General features: G+C 36.1%; 1 protein-coding gene and 2 long non-coding RNA genes across 3 annotated transcripts in view; 2 read left to right on the top strand and 1 right to left on the bottom strand.

Annotated features, from left to right (window-relative positions):
- Positions 1-14,982, top strand: part of LOC148682196 (uncharacterized) — a 141,144-nt gene that overhangs the window by 93,576 nt on the left and 32,586 nt on the right. The gene's annotated exons all lie outside the window — the stretch shown is intronic.
- LOC147844959 (uncharacterized) lies at positions 3,980-6,328 on the top strand. The gene is given in 2 exon segments (XM_087247706.2): positions 3,980-4,746; positions 5,340-6,328. Coding segments are annotated over 2 exon segments (1,392 nt in total). The 3' UTR covers positions 5,965-6,328.
- Positions 7,250-9,990, bottom strand: LOC141381720 (uncharacterized). Its single transcript, XR_015483745.2, has 4 exons — positions 9,947-9,990; positions 9,529-9,592; positions 9,117-9,242; positions 7,250-8,149 (listed from the first exon to the last, which is right to left on the bottom strand). It is a non-coding gene; the product is annotated as an uncharacterized LOC141381720 (long non-coding RNA).

The raw sequence follows: 14,982 nt of genomic DNA, 5'->3' as shown, positions 1-14,982 counted from the left end.
AAACGTTTCTTTCACCCATATTCCACTCACAATCAGCTGATTAACTAAAGATTCCGATTTAAGGAATACAACAACAGCTTTGTTCATGCGGGAGGCCGAGAGAATATTCTCAAAGCCTACCTGTTCTCCAAAGATCAAAAGCAGCTCCTCCACTGTCACCCCCGGCTCTGGTACGCACCTGCAACCGTTTCTGAGTGACAGTGAGGGCGTCCCTTGCTCGGGATCAGCCGCCATTGCGGCGTTTAATGTTTAAACGTTATTTAGGTACAAAAATAACAAACATAAACTACAAAGAAAACGGGGGGGGGAAAAATAAATTAATTTAAGGGGAAAAAAAAGGTAAGAAAAGCCACGCTCTCCAAAAGACGCTCAGCTCCCATTCACCCAAACGCACACCACGTGAGAGAGAGAGAGAGTGTGTGTGTGTGCGCGTGTTTGTGTGTGTGAGTGTGTGTGTGTGTGTGAGAGAGAGAATGTGTGTGTGTGTGTGTGAGTGAGAAAGAGTGAGAGAGTGTGTGTGTGTGTGTTTGTGTGAGTGTGTATGTGTGTGTGTGTGCGTGTCTGTGTGTGAGAGAGAAAGTGAGTGTGTGTGTGTGTGAGTGAGAGAGATGAGAGAGAGTGTGTGTGTGTGCGTGTTTGTGTGTGTGTGAGAGAGTGTGTGTGTGTGTGTTTGCATGTGTGAGAGTGTGTGTGTGAGATAGAGAGAGAGTGTGTGTGTGTGTGTGTGTGAGTGAAAGAGTGAGAGAGTGTGTGTATGTGTGCGTGTTTGTGTGAGTGTGTATGTGTGTGTGTGCGTTTGTGTTTGCGTGTGTGAGAGTGTGCGTGTGTGTGTGAGAAAGTGAGCGTGTGTGTGTGTGAGTGAGTGAGAGAGATGAGAAAGAGAGAGAGTGTGTGTGTGTGCGTGTTTGTGTGTGTGTGTTTGCGTGTGTGAGAGTGTGTGTGTGTGAGAGAGAGAAAGTGAGCGTGTGTGTGTGTGAGTGAGTGAGAGAGATGAGAGAGAGTGTGTGTGTGTGCGTGTTTGTGTGTGTGAGAGAGAGAGAGTGTGTGTGTGTGTGAGAGAGAGAGTGAGTGTGTGTTTGATTGCATGAGGTTGTGTTTGTGTGTACGCATGTGTTCACTGCTCTGTGTGTATGTGTGTGTGTTTGAGAGAGAGGAAGTGTGTGTGTGTGTGTCTAATTGTGTGATCATGTGCATGGGTGTGTGTGTTTGAGAGAGTGTGTAAGAGTGTGTGTGTGTGTGTGTGTGTAAGAGAGAGAGAGAGGGGGGGTATGTGTGTGTGTGTCTGATTGTATGAGAGAGAGAGAGAGAGAGAGTGTGTGTGTGTGTGTGTGTGTACGTGTGTGTGAGAGAGGGAGAGAGTGTGTGTGTTTATACTATGAACTATCTGTAACACGAGAAGCGCATGTGCATGGGATCGATGTTTATTTTTCTTTTTCTCTCATGCTCGGATTAAGTTATTTTCTGTAGTGACGCTGGTGACAGAATAAAGCACTAGATGTGGGATGAGACCTTTGTGAGCCTGGATGGATTTTTTTTTTTTTTTTGCTGCTACACTCCAGTTAAGAGAGCATTGTTTTTTTTTTATTCAACGTGTTACATGACATCTTTCACACATATCCGGAATATGCCTTATCTGAGATGTAAAACGCATGGAAAAGCTGCCTAATAGAGAAACACTGCCGTCGCTCACAGAGAGACGCATGTGCTGGTCAAGAGTGCGTGTGCGTGTGTGTGTTTACAGCCGTTTGACTGATAAATAGGGATTTGTAGCTAAATCGTTAGAGGTGGCGAACATCATTTCTCGTTGTTTACGTCTTTGCTACAAGATACCGTTAAGGCTAGACACTGTACATGTCATGATCAATTTTAACAAATAAAAACACTTACAGGTCGTGGCTCAGAGTTCACAGCGTCTCCTTGTAGTTGCTCCATCTTTGAGGAGATTTTAGCCAAATCCAGCTCTACACTGGGAGAGATTCTGGAAGCTGTTTTTTGTCAAATCATGCTTGCTATGTATTTTATAGTTCTCTGGAACATAATTAATATTGAACTGTAAGCACTTTTGTGTTTGTGTCGTGTCATTTGGAAGCCCAAGTACAGAAACAGAGAAGCTCTGTGGAAATAGCAGGATGGCATTTCTCCCTCTGCTGTAACGTTACAGTGCCTCTGGCCACGGCCCTTAGCTGCGCTGTGTGTGTGCGTGGTAAATGAACCTTTGTGATCTCAGAAGGGGCGGAAGTATTTTTTGTAGTCCCAAAAATTTGTTCATTGTAGGCTTTGCTAAGCTAACTCTGTAAAAATCAACGTCTCCCTTTGCATTGAACTTTGAGCTTTTTACATTCAGAGATGTTGTTAATGTTGTCACAGCTACATTACACATCAACTAAAGTTTTAAATATGATATCGTAGTGGACCACCCCTTTAAAATCACAGCTAGCAAGGTTCTTGAGGGAAAGTTTTTCTCTAGTATTTTTTATATCCTATAATTATAAAATTTTAATATGCTTATGCTAATTATAAAGGTTAACAACCTTCAACTTTTTAGTGGGGGTGGGGGCAATTTAAATCATAAATAGATTTTTTTTTTGTTGAGATTTTGAAATCTGAGATATTCTAAAAGGGCCATATCACCCTATGCGAAATGATCAATCATTCAGCTCATCTTTGAATCTTGTTATGAATAGAATAAAATTATTGAAAAACACATAGTAGACAATACACATGAAATAAAACATTCATAAAGCTATTTAAAAAGAAATAGTTTAAACATATCAGGACTGCTAAAAGAGCATTTTAATACAAAACTGAATATTATCTGCTGAGTTTATGAATGGTGTTTAGCAGCTGTTAACTACAGAGAAAGGAGGATGCTGGCAACTGTCACTTATATGGCTACTAATGTTTGGGAGAGTGCATTTATTTCAAACTTTGATTAAAACTGACTGAAACCAAAGAGCATAGAATCAGCAAGAGGCGACACTCTGTTGCTATTTTGGAAACAGCCTCAAGATGTTGCTAGTGTTACGCGGCGGCTATTTTGGAATGATTATTTAAATAGGAAAACAGCACGGGTAACTAACAGTGGACAGAATTAATTAAAATATTGAGTTAAATATGATTTAAAATGAGTACATACCTTTTGAAAAGTAACATTTTAAAACGTTTTAAAACACTATCCCATTGAAAACACAATACTTGACAATACTTTAGCTGCATCCCAAATCGCTTTCTTATGCACTATTCTATGCCATTTTGTAGTATAAATAATGTTAGTGCATTTACACTGAAAACTACCCGGATAAGGCACTCATTCAACCGGTAAAATTAAGTGTGTAATGATAGACACTTCACGCACTCAACGACCACAGGTTTGCTCATCCTATTTCTAATAACTGATTTATTTTAACTTTGTCATGATGACAGTTAGTAATATTTTACTTTATATTTTTCAAGACACTTCTGTACAGTTTAAAGTGACATTTAAAGACTTAACTAAGTTAATAAGGTGAACTAAGCAGGTTAGGGTAATTAGGCAAGTAATTATATAATGATGGTTTGTTCTGTAGACTATTGAATAAAAAATTAGCTTAAAGGGGCTAATCATTTTGTCCCAAAATTTGTTTTTAAAAAATTTTAAACTGCTTTTATTCTAGCCGAAATAAAACAAATAAGACTTCCTCCAGAAGAAAAAATATTATCAGACATTCTGTCAAATTTCCTTGCATCTTCCTTGCATTTCCTAAACATAATTTGGGAAATATTAAAAAAGAAAAAAAAAATCAAAAGGGGGCTAATGATTCTGACTTCAACTGTATATGTGTGTGTGTGTGTGTGCGTGTGTGTGTGTGTGTGTGTGTGTGTATGTATAATAAGTTGGTGGTATGCTTTCATTATAGGTTTGTGATCATCCTCAGCTGATACTCAGTGTTTGGAATATCCTTAAAAATGTATTTGTGACTCAGCACTTGCATCACTGGTGATGAATTACAGTGAGCACAGCAATCTGAGAAAAAGAGCTCTAAAAAGAGTTAAAACATTTCTTGAATCCGTTGAATCAGTGGATCAGGATGTAAACGAAGACAATCAGTTGCCAGACAACATTCCTGTTAGCAGCCCTGTTGGTAGTCCTCCAATTAGGAACCCTGGTTCCATTGGTAGTACTTCAGACAGTAGCAGTACAGACTACAGGAATGATGAAAATGATCTAAGAAGCAGCTTGACCGATTGGGCACTTCGTTTTGGTGTTTCACTCATTGCACTTTCTGCATTATTGGCCATTCTTAGAGCTCATTTCCCATTTTTGCCAAAGGATGGAAGGTCCTTGTTAAAAACAAAAACAAGTTACAGTGTAGAGACGATTGCTGGTGGGTCTTTTCACTACATTGGTATAATTGATGCTTTTAAAAACACTTTGAGAAGTGTAAGTTCTGTTTTCCCGGATAATTACACATTCAACCTGCAGTTAAATTTTGTTGGCCTCCCCATCTTTAAGAGCTCTTCAGTACAACTTTGGCCTATTCTTGGTATGCTCAAAGGTGTATCCAAAAAGCCTGCTGTTATAGGTTTGTTTTGCGGAGATACCAAACCAAAAATTCTGTCAGATTATCTTAGTCACTTAGCTTCAGAGTTACAGAGCTAAGGCAGAGGTTTTGGGTTTGCTGGAAAGACTTTTTTTGTCAAGATTACATCGGTCATGTGTGATGCTCCTGCACGAGCCTTTATCAAAGGTATAAAATCTCACACAGGCTACTGTGGAAATATAAATTTCTATCAACTAATTCCAAATGAACAATAATCTACGTATAACTGAAAAGTTATATTCTCTGGTTTTTAATTATATAATTTCATTAACATCCCAGCTAGGAGTGACATTTAACCTTTATCTTTCTGATTACAGGCTAAGCCAAAGTAATGCAAATTGTCAGTTTCACAGCATGGGGTGTCTATTGTTTTCTCTTTTCGATCAAATGGTCAGGCGGTTTCTGTCTCCAGAACATGATGAGATTAGACCTGAGAAGCAGTTTACCCTGCCGACCACAACCCTTAATTTGCATGCTTTGTTTAGCTATATCCCCTCCTCCTAAGAACACAATATAGCCATGAAATCTTTGTCTTAATTCAGACTAATTCAGACTTGTGTGAGACTTGTGAGAGACTTGTGAAAGAACTTGCAGACTGCAGACCTCTAGTAGGCTCTTGCAGACACATGGAAATCTAAAAGATGCTGTATGACTGCAGATTAACCAACACGTCTCAATAAAGGAATTCTGCTTGTTCCGAGTCTCCTGGACTGGGTTCTTCTCTCTTCTTTTCACTCATTTATTTTCTTTTTTACAACACTACTATGGCTGTGACAAGTGTCAGCGGAAGGGTTCCTATTTTAAACATCGCATGACATTTCCAGAGACCAATGCCCCCTGTAGGACTGATGAAGATTTCAGACTAGAATTAGACGAGGAACACCATCTAACACGTTGTCCTCTGTTGGAAACTGACATTGATATGATCAGTGGTTTTCCGCATGATTACATGCACCTAATGTGCTTGGGAGTAATGAGACGTCTTCTGGATCTGTGGTGTGGTGCAGTGGGACCACTTCAAACAAGACTTTCCAACATTTTGGTCTGTGCCATCTCTGAGAGACTGCTAGCACTGAAGGACTTCATTCCAGCAGAGTTCAACAGAAAGTCAAGGGCTCTTGGTGAAAGGCTTCGCTGGAAAGCAACAGAATTCCGTCAGCTGTTGTTGTACACGGGTCCTGTTGTTTTAAAGGATGTGTTGCTGCCTCAGGTTTATGATAACTTTATGTTGTTGTCTGTTGCTATTTACATTTTGGCAAACTCCCAGTATTGTGTGGAAATGAATGATTTAGCTCACTCCTTTTTGGTGTCATTTGTTAAACATTACTCCTGCTTATATGGCAGAGAGCAAGTGGTGTACACCCAGCCGGCATTTCAACGGTGATTCAACGTTGAAACCACGTCAGGTCTATGGTTGGATCAACGTTGAATTACCTTTCGGTTTTGCAAATTGGATCAACGTTTATGTAGTGACGTTGTTTTACCGTCGGACCACCACCGGTGATTCACAGTTGAAATCACAACGTTGTTTCACTCTTACCTTCTTCATGGGTGAATTATGGTCGTTTTGTAGACGTTGAATGAAGGTTGAATTACCTTTCGATTTTGCAAATTGGATCAACGTTGATACCGTGACGTTGTTTCACCGTCATACATTTCAACGCAAGTTAAATAGAAATTACATACAACGCAAAGTCCATAAATATAGCAAACAAATTTTTACTAATAAAAATACACGACAAAAATACACAACTTAGCCTGTGTATCAATTTATTTAATACACACCTCATTATTACATTTATTCTAAATATACAGCAACATTTACAGCATACAGTTCATCAAAACCATGCAGGTTACTATACATGCTGTACACTCAAATACAGAAAAAGGCATACAATTAAAGAGTCACTTTTTAATTAGGTTTCATGAATTAAAGTTAGTTAATGTTTACTAACATGAACAAAGAACAAATACTTGTACAGCATTTATTAATCATTTAATTAATTGAAATATGTCCCGATGCTATTAAAATCAAAATGTATGCTTGTTAACATTAATGCACTGAGCTGACATGAACTGTACTTTCTTTATATGAAAGATGCTTCATTGTTCTTTGTTCATGTTAGTAAATACATTAACACTTACTAATACAACCTTTTTGTAAAGTGGTACCGTCTTCAGAAAGACAGATGCTAACTAAATTAAACTAAGTAACTAAACTACGCTTCAACCATCACAGTCTCCAAAATACAATTCCGTTTACAAAGTTTACAAAATACCCATTTTTAAAGTGGCTGCAGTAAAAAAAATAAAATAAAAAACATCACTCACAACTAAGAATCACAAGTGAAATACATTACATCTGTTTGAGGTTTTATAGGTTGAGAGAAACACTTGAGGTAAAAGATGGCACTGGGGACAAAGAATCAAGTGTAAAACACTAAAACATCTATATCAGTTTAGCAGTTAAATACACATTTATTTCTCAAACACCAGGTGAGTTTCCAACAAAATCAATAATGAGGTTTGCTATTCCAACTCATTGTGAATGAATGGCTTCACATTCACAATAGTGAAAACTCATGCTATAATCTAAACCTGACATTACTCCTTCACTTTGCAGGTCTGCATGCTAAATATTTAGTAGTTTTTTTTGTTTTGTTTTTTTTGCATAAAGTACATCTATTGTGTTTAGCATTACTGCAGCAAAACTGAGCACCTGTGACAGTGGAACATGTAGACAAATATTTCAGTAAATCATCAAGAAAATGTGTAGAATATATGGTTTGATTCTCTCTCACAAACACAACAGTAAAAGCAATTTGTTATTCCATTATTACTAGTATCATAAAAATTGCATGTTCACATGGGTCTTATAATAATGGCTCACATTTGTGAATGTAGGACCACTATTTCACTATTACATGTCACATTAAGTGTTCATATAGGTTCTGTTATTAATTACTTGTGTCATCCCAGAGACCTGTTAATCTTCAGAACACAAACTAAAATATTTTAGATTAAACGCTCCTCATCCTCTACAGACAGCAATGGTCCCAAGATGGTCATCGTCAAGATAAGGCACAAAACACATTGTCAAAACGTTCCATGTGACTTCAGTGATTTCAACTGTGAACATAACAAGCTCCAACAACACTTTAGTGAGGCAAAACAAAACAGTAAATACAAATATGTTTGCATATATCTCTCCCGCATCAGATCAGCGTGTGTGTTTACTACGAGCAGTATGCACACACCATGACCTGTTGTGGCAAAGGCAAACAAGTTATTTTTACAGTACTTACTGTGATTTAACCTTTATGACAAATGTACTGGACCTGTTACACATATATCACTATCTTTTATGAACACAAATTTCACTGTAACGGATGCTGTTGTTTTGCTCCAGTTATACCTTTAGAGAACACCGTACTAGTCAGACATCCATACAAAAGCAGAGAGTTTGGTCTTGTGTAGCAGAACTGCAATAGATGTCTGTCTGTCTAGGCTGACACTGGTTTAGGCCATCAGTATGTCCTTGATGCCCTCAAATGGAGCTTCCAGAAAACCTGCAATAAATGAAATACGAGGTTACAACTAAGTTGGTATCTGCTATTATACAAAGTGAAATTCAAATATTTATTTTTTATTGAATCCAAATTTGTCTTATAATAATCGCCACACTCAATAATTTTGACTCATCCATCTGAATATTCCTAACTAAGAGAAGTGAAGAATTAGGTGTGATATCGTCAGGAAGCCCTTCACCACCACCGGTGCCAGCATTTTCCAGAATTCAAATTTCAGATTCTCGAAAAAATTTCTTTTTTTTTTTTTTTTTTTAACAAAGGCTGCAGTAAAGAACCATGAAACATTCAACACATATAATAATTACAAGTTGTTGTAAACCATTACATGTACTGTAAAAGCTGTTTAAAGCTTTTTAGACATATGGTTGAGAAAAACTCTAGAAGGAGTAGCACTTCTGCAAAACTCTGCATGTAGGACAGAAAATTAAAGCGATAGTTTAAAATTTGTATTCTGTCGTCATTTACTGACCACGTTGAACACAAAAGAAGATATTTTGAAGAAAGCTGCAAATCTATAACCATTGAATTCTATAGTATTTTTTTTCTACTATGGAGGTCAATGTTTACAGGTTTTTAGTTTTTTTTTCAGAATAGCCTCTTTTGTGTTCAACAAAATAAACTCATAATGGTTTTAAACCATTTGGGGAGTAAAATGTGAGTAAATTTTCATTCTTGAGTGAACTATCCCTTTCAGTTGGGAAACACCAGAATTCTTAAGTAGACCCTTTTCGCAAGACAGATGATGCATTTCATTTCTCATCTTAATCCTCAAGTTTTTAATATTTAGATTTATTTAAATAGCATGTTTATTTATTTGTTTTAATGACATTTAATAAAAACAACTTCTCAATGACATCACATGTACTGGACCTGCTACACATGTATCACTATTTTTATAAATACAAATTTCACTGTAACGGGTGCTGTTGTTTTGCTCCAGTAATACCTTTAGAGAACACAGTAGTAGTCAGACATCCATACAAAAACCTTGGCGTGGAGTAGCAGAACTGCAGTCTGTCCAGGCTGACACAGGTTTAGGCTATCTGCATGTTCTTGATGCCCTCAACTGGACCTTCCAGAAAACCCAGAAAGTTAAAACCCATTACACCTCTTATTTGCTACTATTCAAAGTGTAATTTAAACATTAATTTCTCACTAAATACATATTTGTTCCCCAATACTGTCACATAGTAACATCACAACATGATTTCACAATAATAATATCAATATAACAATATAATATCACAACATAGCCTAACAATCAATAAACAAACAGATTAGAAAGAGAATATCACCAACCAAAGCACCAAGAAGATTTAACAGATAGGCTAGCTTAGTTAAAGGTAAAGTAAACTTACATGGGCAAAGCCTTTTCCAATCAATGCTGTGCAAGTTAGTGCGTCTCTGGAGTAAGTTACATGTCTAAAAGCAAAAACAACAACAACAGTGAAACGAAAGCAGTTCACTTTGTAATAATAACACTAATAATACAGCGTATAAAAATGATATTGTTTTATAACGTTGCTCAGTAACTTTAAACTGCGTTTGGAGTTTATCGCTTTGAATTTGCCATAAAAACGCTCATTTAGACTAACGTTACACATGTGACATTACCTCGAGGTTAGCTGCGTCACCGGAGCGCAAACTAAACCAAACTGGAAAGTTTTAAATGCTTCAAAATTCGAAACACTACACTAAGTCACATTTAAGATACACTGTGTGTAAAACAAAATCGGGGGGTAAATAAAACATTAAAGCATCTAAAAACACGCTTACCTCTGAATTCTGCTGCACTGCAGGTCAGGTGTTCGTAATTAAGTGAAGTGAAGCGCTGCGCGTGGCCGCGTGCGCCGAGTCCTCCGATACCATGGTAACCAAACATGTTGAATATTGGGTGAAGCCATGACGTTAATTCAACATACAGATCATGATAAAAAAAAATGTCAACGTTGATTTGTACAAGGATTTCTGTAACTTTTTTCAACCATTTATCATTCAACATTGTTTCAACATTAAAGCAACAACTGACGTATTTTCAGGGCCGGATTAACCAATGGGCCTTATGGGCACAGGCCCAGGGGCCCGTGCGCACTAGGGGCCCCTGCGAGGGGGGAGAAAAAAAGACAATTTCGGAGTGTCTTTTTAGGCTAATTGCAAATAGCGCATCCAGTTGGACTAAGCTATTCAGGGTTTACGCCTATCGATGCCTGATTGATAGAGACAAGATGAGTAAAGAGCAGTGTGATAATACAGCCGCAGTGGCGCACCTTGTAAGGCACACAGCACCAACTTTTGACGCGATTACACATAACATCGGTTCGAATCCACCATCAGTTGAACTCGTGCTACTTTTTTTTCTCCCCATTACATATCAGATTGGAAATATATTTATTTTTAACAGGAAAGAAACATTTTTTTAAAAATAATGCAAATGTGATATAAAGTCACAAGTGTCTCGTGGGTATTTAATAATGTTTAGCCTTATTATACACAGCAAATTCATTGGTGTTAAATTTCAAGTGTTGTGGTAATTCAGAGTAAAGTGTTAAAATTCTAGAGTTAGATAAAGGTAAAATAACCCTCTCGGCGTTAGAAGCTGATTTGCCACCTTGTCATACAGAGTAACATGTATCTACCTTTGTAGAAAACCCTTGTATTTGAGAAACTAATCAGAGTGTCTGAAATCTCACCACACCCTCATTCACCTGGCCCTTAAATTACTCAATTAGTTTAGTCCACTAGACAGAGTGAATGACCACAAATAAGTGAATTCAGACATCTGCTGTTGAACACCTGCTGTTAACAAGCACAATAACTGAAGAAAAATAAGAAATTGAAGGAAGAAATAAAACTACAGACACAGCCTCACACCAAACCAACTGAATTAAAACAGAGGATTAAACAACTCCATTAAATAATAGTATAAGCAGCTTCACTGATTACAGTTTGACTTCATTTCTGTAAGAATATTTGACAATGAACAGAGGTTAATGTTTTTTTATTAAAAATATTTCATTTGACCTCACCATCATGGAGATCAGAGGCTGCTTATTTGAGCTCTTGAAGCTTTACTCTTATAGCCTAATGTTTCTCTGACTGTTATAGCTGTGTTTCTAAAACTCATTAGCTATAGCAAGAAAGGTCAAGAGAAACTATACTGTTTATGCTTAATTGTTATAGATTTAATTTCAGGTGTTTATTAAGTTGATTCATAAAGATATGCAAATATAGTTGTATTAAAGCTGCATGGGACAATACTACTGGCAGTCTGCAGCTCTTCATAGAAAATTCAACAAACAATTAGGATGCAATTAATAATTAGAGTGTCATGCACTAAACATTCAAGCTCCAGCTTGCTCATATGACACACAGGCATCAAGAATCAGGACATGAACCTCAACCGTGGTTGCTAAAAAAAAAAAAAAGCTGCATAGTTCATGCCGCAATGCATGCTGGGTGACAGCATAGTACAAAGCTCCCAGCATGCATTGCAGCATGAATAAATTATGCAGCTTTATGTTCTTACAATCTCTTTCTTTTCCTTTATTTTGTGTTGTTTTTGGGAGGTGATATTTCAGTAGAGTGTTTTTTTTACTTGATTTTTATTTTTTTGTTTGTCACCATCATTGAGATTCAAAGACTAATTGTTGATGTCTGTGTGTTTTTAAGTTCTGCCATAGATCAAACATTCTCATTGTAAATATTTTTTTATTTTATATTATTGGCGCTTCAGTGGTTCCATTTATGTATAATATTTATTTCTCACACAAAATTAATATGATATTGAATTAGAAAACAAGCAGGAAAGGATGGCTATGATATCATAAATAATCTCTTCAGACTGATACTTCAAGTTTCTTTAGGCTTTCCATGCTATATCTATAAATAGTGTGAATAACACTAACTATAGCAGCCTAAGTAAAATACATTTATAGTAAAAAAAAAAAAGTTGAAGAGCTTGACTAAAGTAGACTCTGTCCTCCATCATGGTGACTTTAAATGAACAACAGAAATTTCATTAAGAGCTTTTGTTCACATGACAGAAATCAAGTCAAAGGTCAGTAATAGGTGAAGCTCCATGATAAGTTGTTTAATGTGATGAGTTTTTTTTAAAGATGTTGATAAATATTTTTTTTTTGTATTGTGTAATTTGTTTTATTTTTATTGATTATTATTTTATTTAGAGTTTTTTTTTTTTCTCAGTTGATTTCATCTTTGGTTTTGGCTTGTGTTTTTCTTTCCTTCAGTGATTCTGCTTGTTAACAGTTGTTCATCAATAATTCTCAATCCTCCTTTAATTAGACACTTAATTGTTTCATTAACTTCATCACTGTCTGAGTGTTCAGCCCTCTGTAGTGAGGACACTAGTGAGGATTTTGCTCTGGAATTTAAGGCTTAAGTGTGTTCGAATGAAAAATACAGACTATGGGATTTGTTTTTAACAGAAATATTCTGGAAACTGAATTTACGAATGTAAAATGTTGAAAACAGCTGATTACTGGCAACCACTGCTGCCAGTATTTTGACATACATTTAACAGATATTTTACACAATAAGAGTTTGCTAATTAACACTCTGGGTGTTAAAAATTTTAACACTTTCAAAAATGTTATTTTAACACTTATAGTGGTTCCCATATAAACACTGAGGGAATGTTAATTTTAACTCTAAGGTAGTTAAATCTACCAAATCTAAAATTTGCAGTTTGTGTTCAATAAAAAAATACAGACTGTTGAATGTGCTTTTAACAGAAATATTCTGTAAACTGAATTTATGAATGTTAAAAACAGCAGATTACTGGCAACCACAGCTGCTGGTATTTTTCTGTAAAATCTAAAAATGAAAAAAAAAAAAAGAAAAACAGCAAAACGGTTTTTGTGTCACCATTGTGGAGGATAATAGCGTCTCTGTTCAAGTCCAAGATGAACTGAGAGTATTTGATGTTATGCTGCATCTTCTTTTGTTTAAAGGTAACTGTGTAGTTACTAATGCAGTCAAAATCTGTTTGCTAATTGCCATCACACATGAAAACATTGATGCATCTAAAGGCTTTACATTTTTGTGCACTAAGCTATGATTTTGTAAACTGAACTTTGTATTAGTTCATGAAATATGGTTATTTTTTTGTAAATTTGTACAGATATATAAAACTTCCATGTTTTTTCACAGAAAGATTCTGGCAACCACAGCTGCTGGTATTTTGTCGGAAATGTAACAGATATTTTAAACAATAAGAGTTTGCAAATTAACACTCTCTTGGTGTTGACAATGTTAACACTTTTAAAAGTGTTATTTTTAACACTTATAGTGGTTCCCATATAAACTATGAGGGAGTGTTAATTTTAACTCTAAGGTAGTTAAATCTACTATCTAAAATTTGCTGTGTACGCGCCTGCCGCGCCTCCCTCTCTTCAAAAACTAACTTATATTGCTCAGACAACTGTATTTCCTCTGAGCAAAAAAATCGCGATCACATATTAATATTATTATATTTAAATTGCCTTTCTTTCTTTAACTAAACAGAATGCTGTAATTGGTCAAGCGCGGAAACGTCAGTTTTGTAATAACCCGCACTAAACTGAGCGGACTTTATCTGTCATAGATCAAAAATGAGTGGACAAGTGGATTTAGCAAACGCGAGAGAAAGAGGAGAGGAGGCATCTTTATTGAGGCATTTTCCATACACACCTTCTTTAAACAGACCCGTGATCAGGAAAATGAGGGTACAGAAGAAGACGTTAACTTTAAAAGATGAGAAGCTAGCATTAACCAGGCGGAGGAGGCTAACGGCAGCGCAGCGCGGACTGGATTCATCGTGTGAGAGACAGACAGAAAGGGAGAGAGAGAGAGGGAGAGAGAGAGAAAGGCCCAGAAGAGAGAGAGGGGAGAGAAGAGGTATAGTGTCTGTGATTTCGGATACTTTTAGGTTTATAATCAAGTTTTCATCACGAGAAGAGTAGAGAAAATACAGGGAGAGGAGAGAGAGAGTAAATCAGTGTTTGTATTATGAAAGACTCAGATTCATAGAACTCAGATTCATAGAACTGGATTGGAGAAGCATTGTGCGTTATATGCCATGGCAATAATATGCTTTATAAGTTTGTAAAAGCAATACACTAAAATACCCTTAAAAAAAAAAAAAAAAAAAAAAAAAAAAAAAAAATATATATATATATATATATATATATATATATATATATATATATGTAGTTTTATTAGTATTTCTATTTAATGCTTTGAAAAATAATTTAAATCTTTGCAGACTATAAATACATATGTACTATATATCATTTATTTAAATATGTGGGCAACAAATTATAGATTAATTTTATTTAAAAATTATTATATTATTCTTATTTTTTAAATTCAACTATTGGGGTGCGGCCAGGTAGGGGGCCCTACAATACAATGTGCCCAGGGGCCCCTGAGTTCTTAATCCGGGCCTGCGTATTTTCAACCACATTTCAACGTTGAAGCCTTGTCATATGCAGGCTGTTTTTCAACCGTTCAACATTAAACGTTCTATCAACATTATTTCAACGTTCAAAACACATCTGACCTTATTTCAACCATATTTCAACGTTGAAGGTCGGTCGTGTGCCGGCTGGGTAATTATTGATGTCTGGGTGTTTATAAGTTTTGCCATTGATCAACCATTCTCATTGTAAATACTGTTTTTATATTATTGGAGTTTCAGTGGTTCCATTTATGTATATTATTTATTTCTCACACATATCACATATGATATTGAATTAGAAAACAAGCAGGAATGGAAGGCTATGTTATAAATAATCTCTTTAGACTGATACTTT

This window comes from Danio rerio, chromosome 4 (assembly GCF_052040795.2).
Source record: "Danio rerio strain M-AB ecotype USA chromosome 4, GRCz13ab, whole genome shotgun sequence".
Taxonomy (NCBI): Eukaryota; Metazoa; Chordata; class Actinopteri; order Cypriniformes; family Danionidae; genus Danio; species Danio rerio.
The sequence above is the reverse complement of the archived record's forward strand: the minus strand, read 5'-3'. Positions and strand labels throughout refer to the sequence as shown.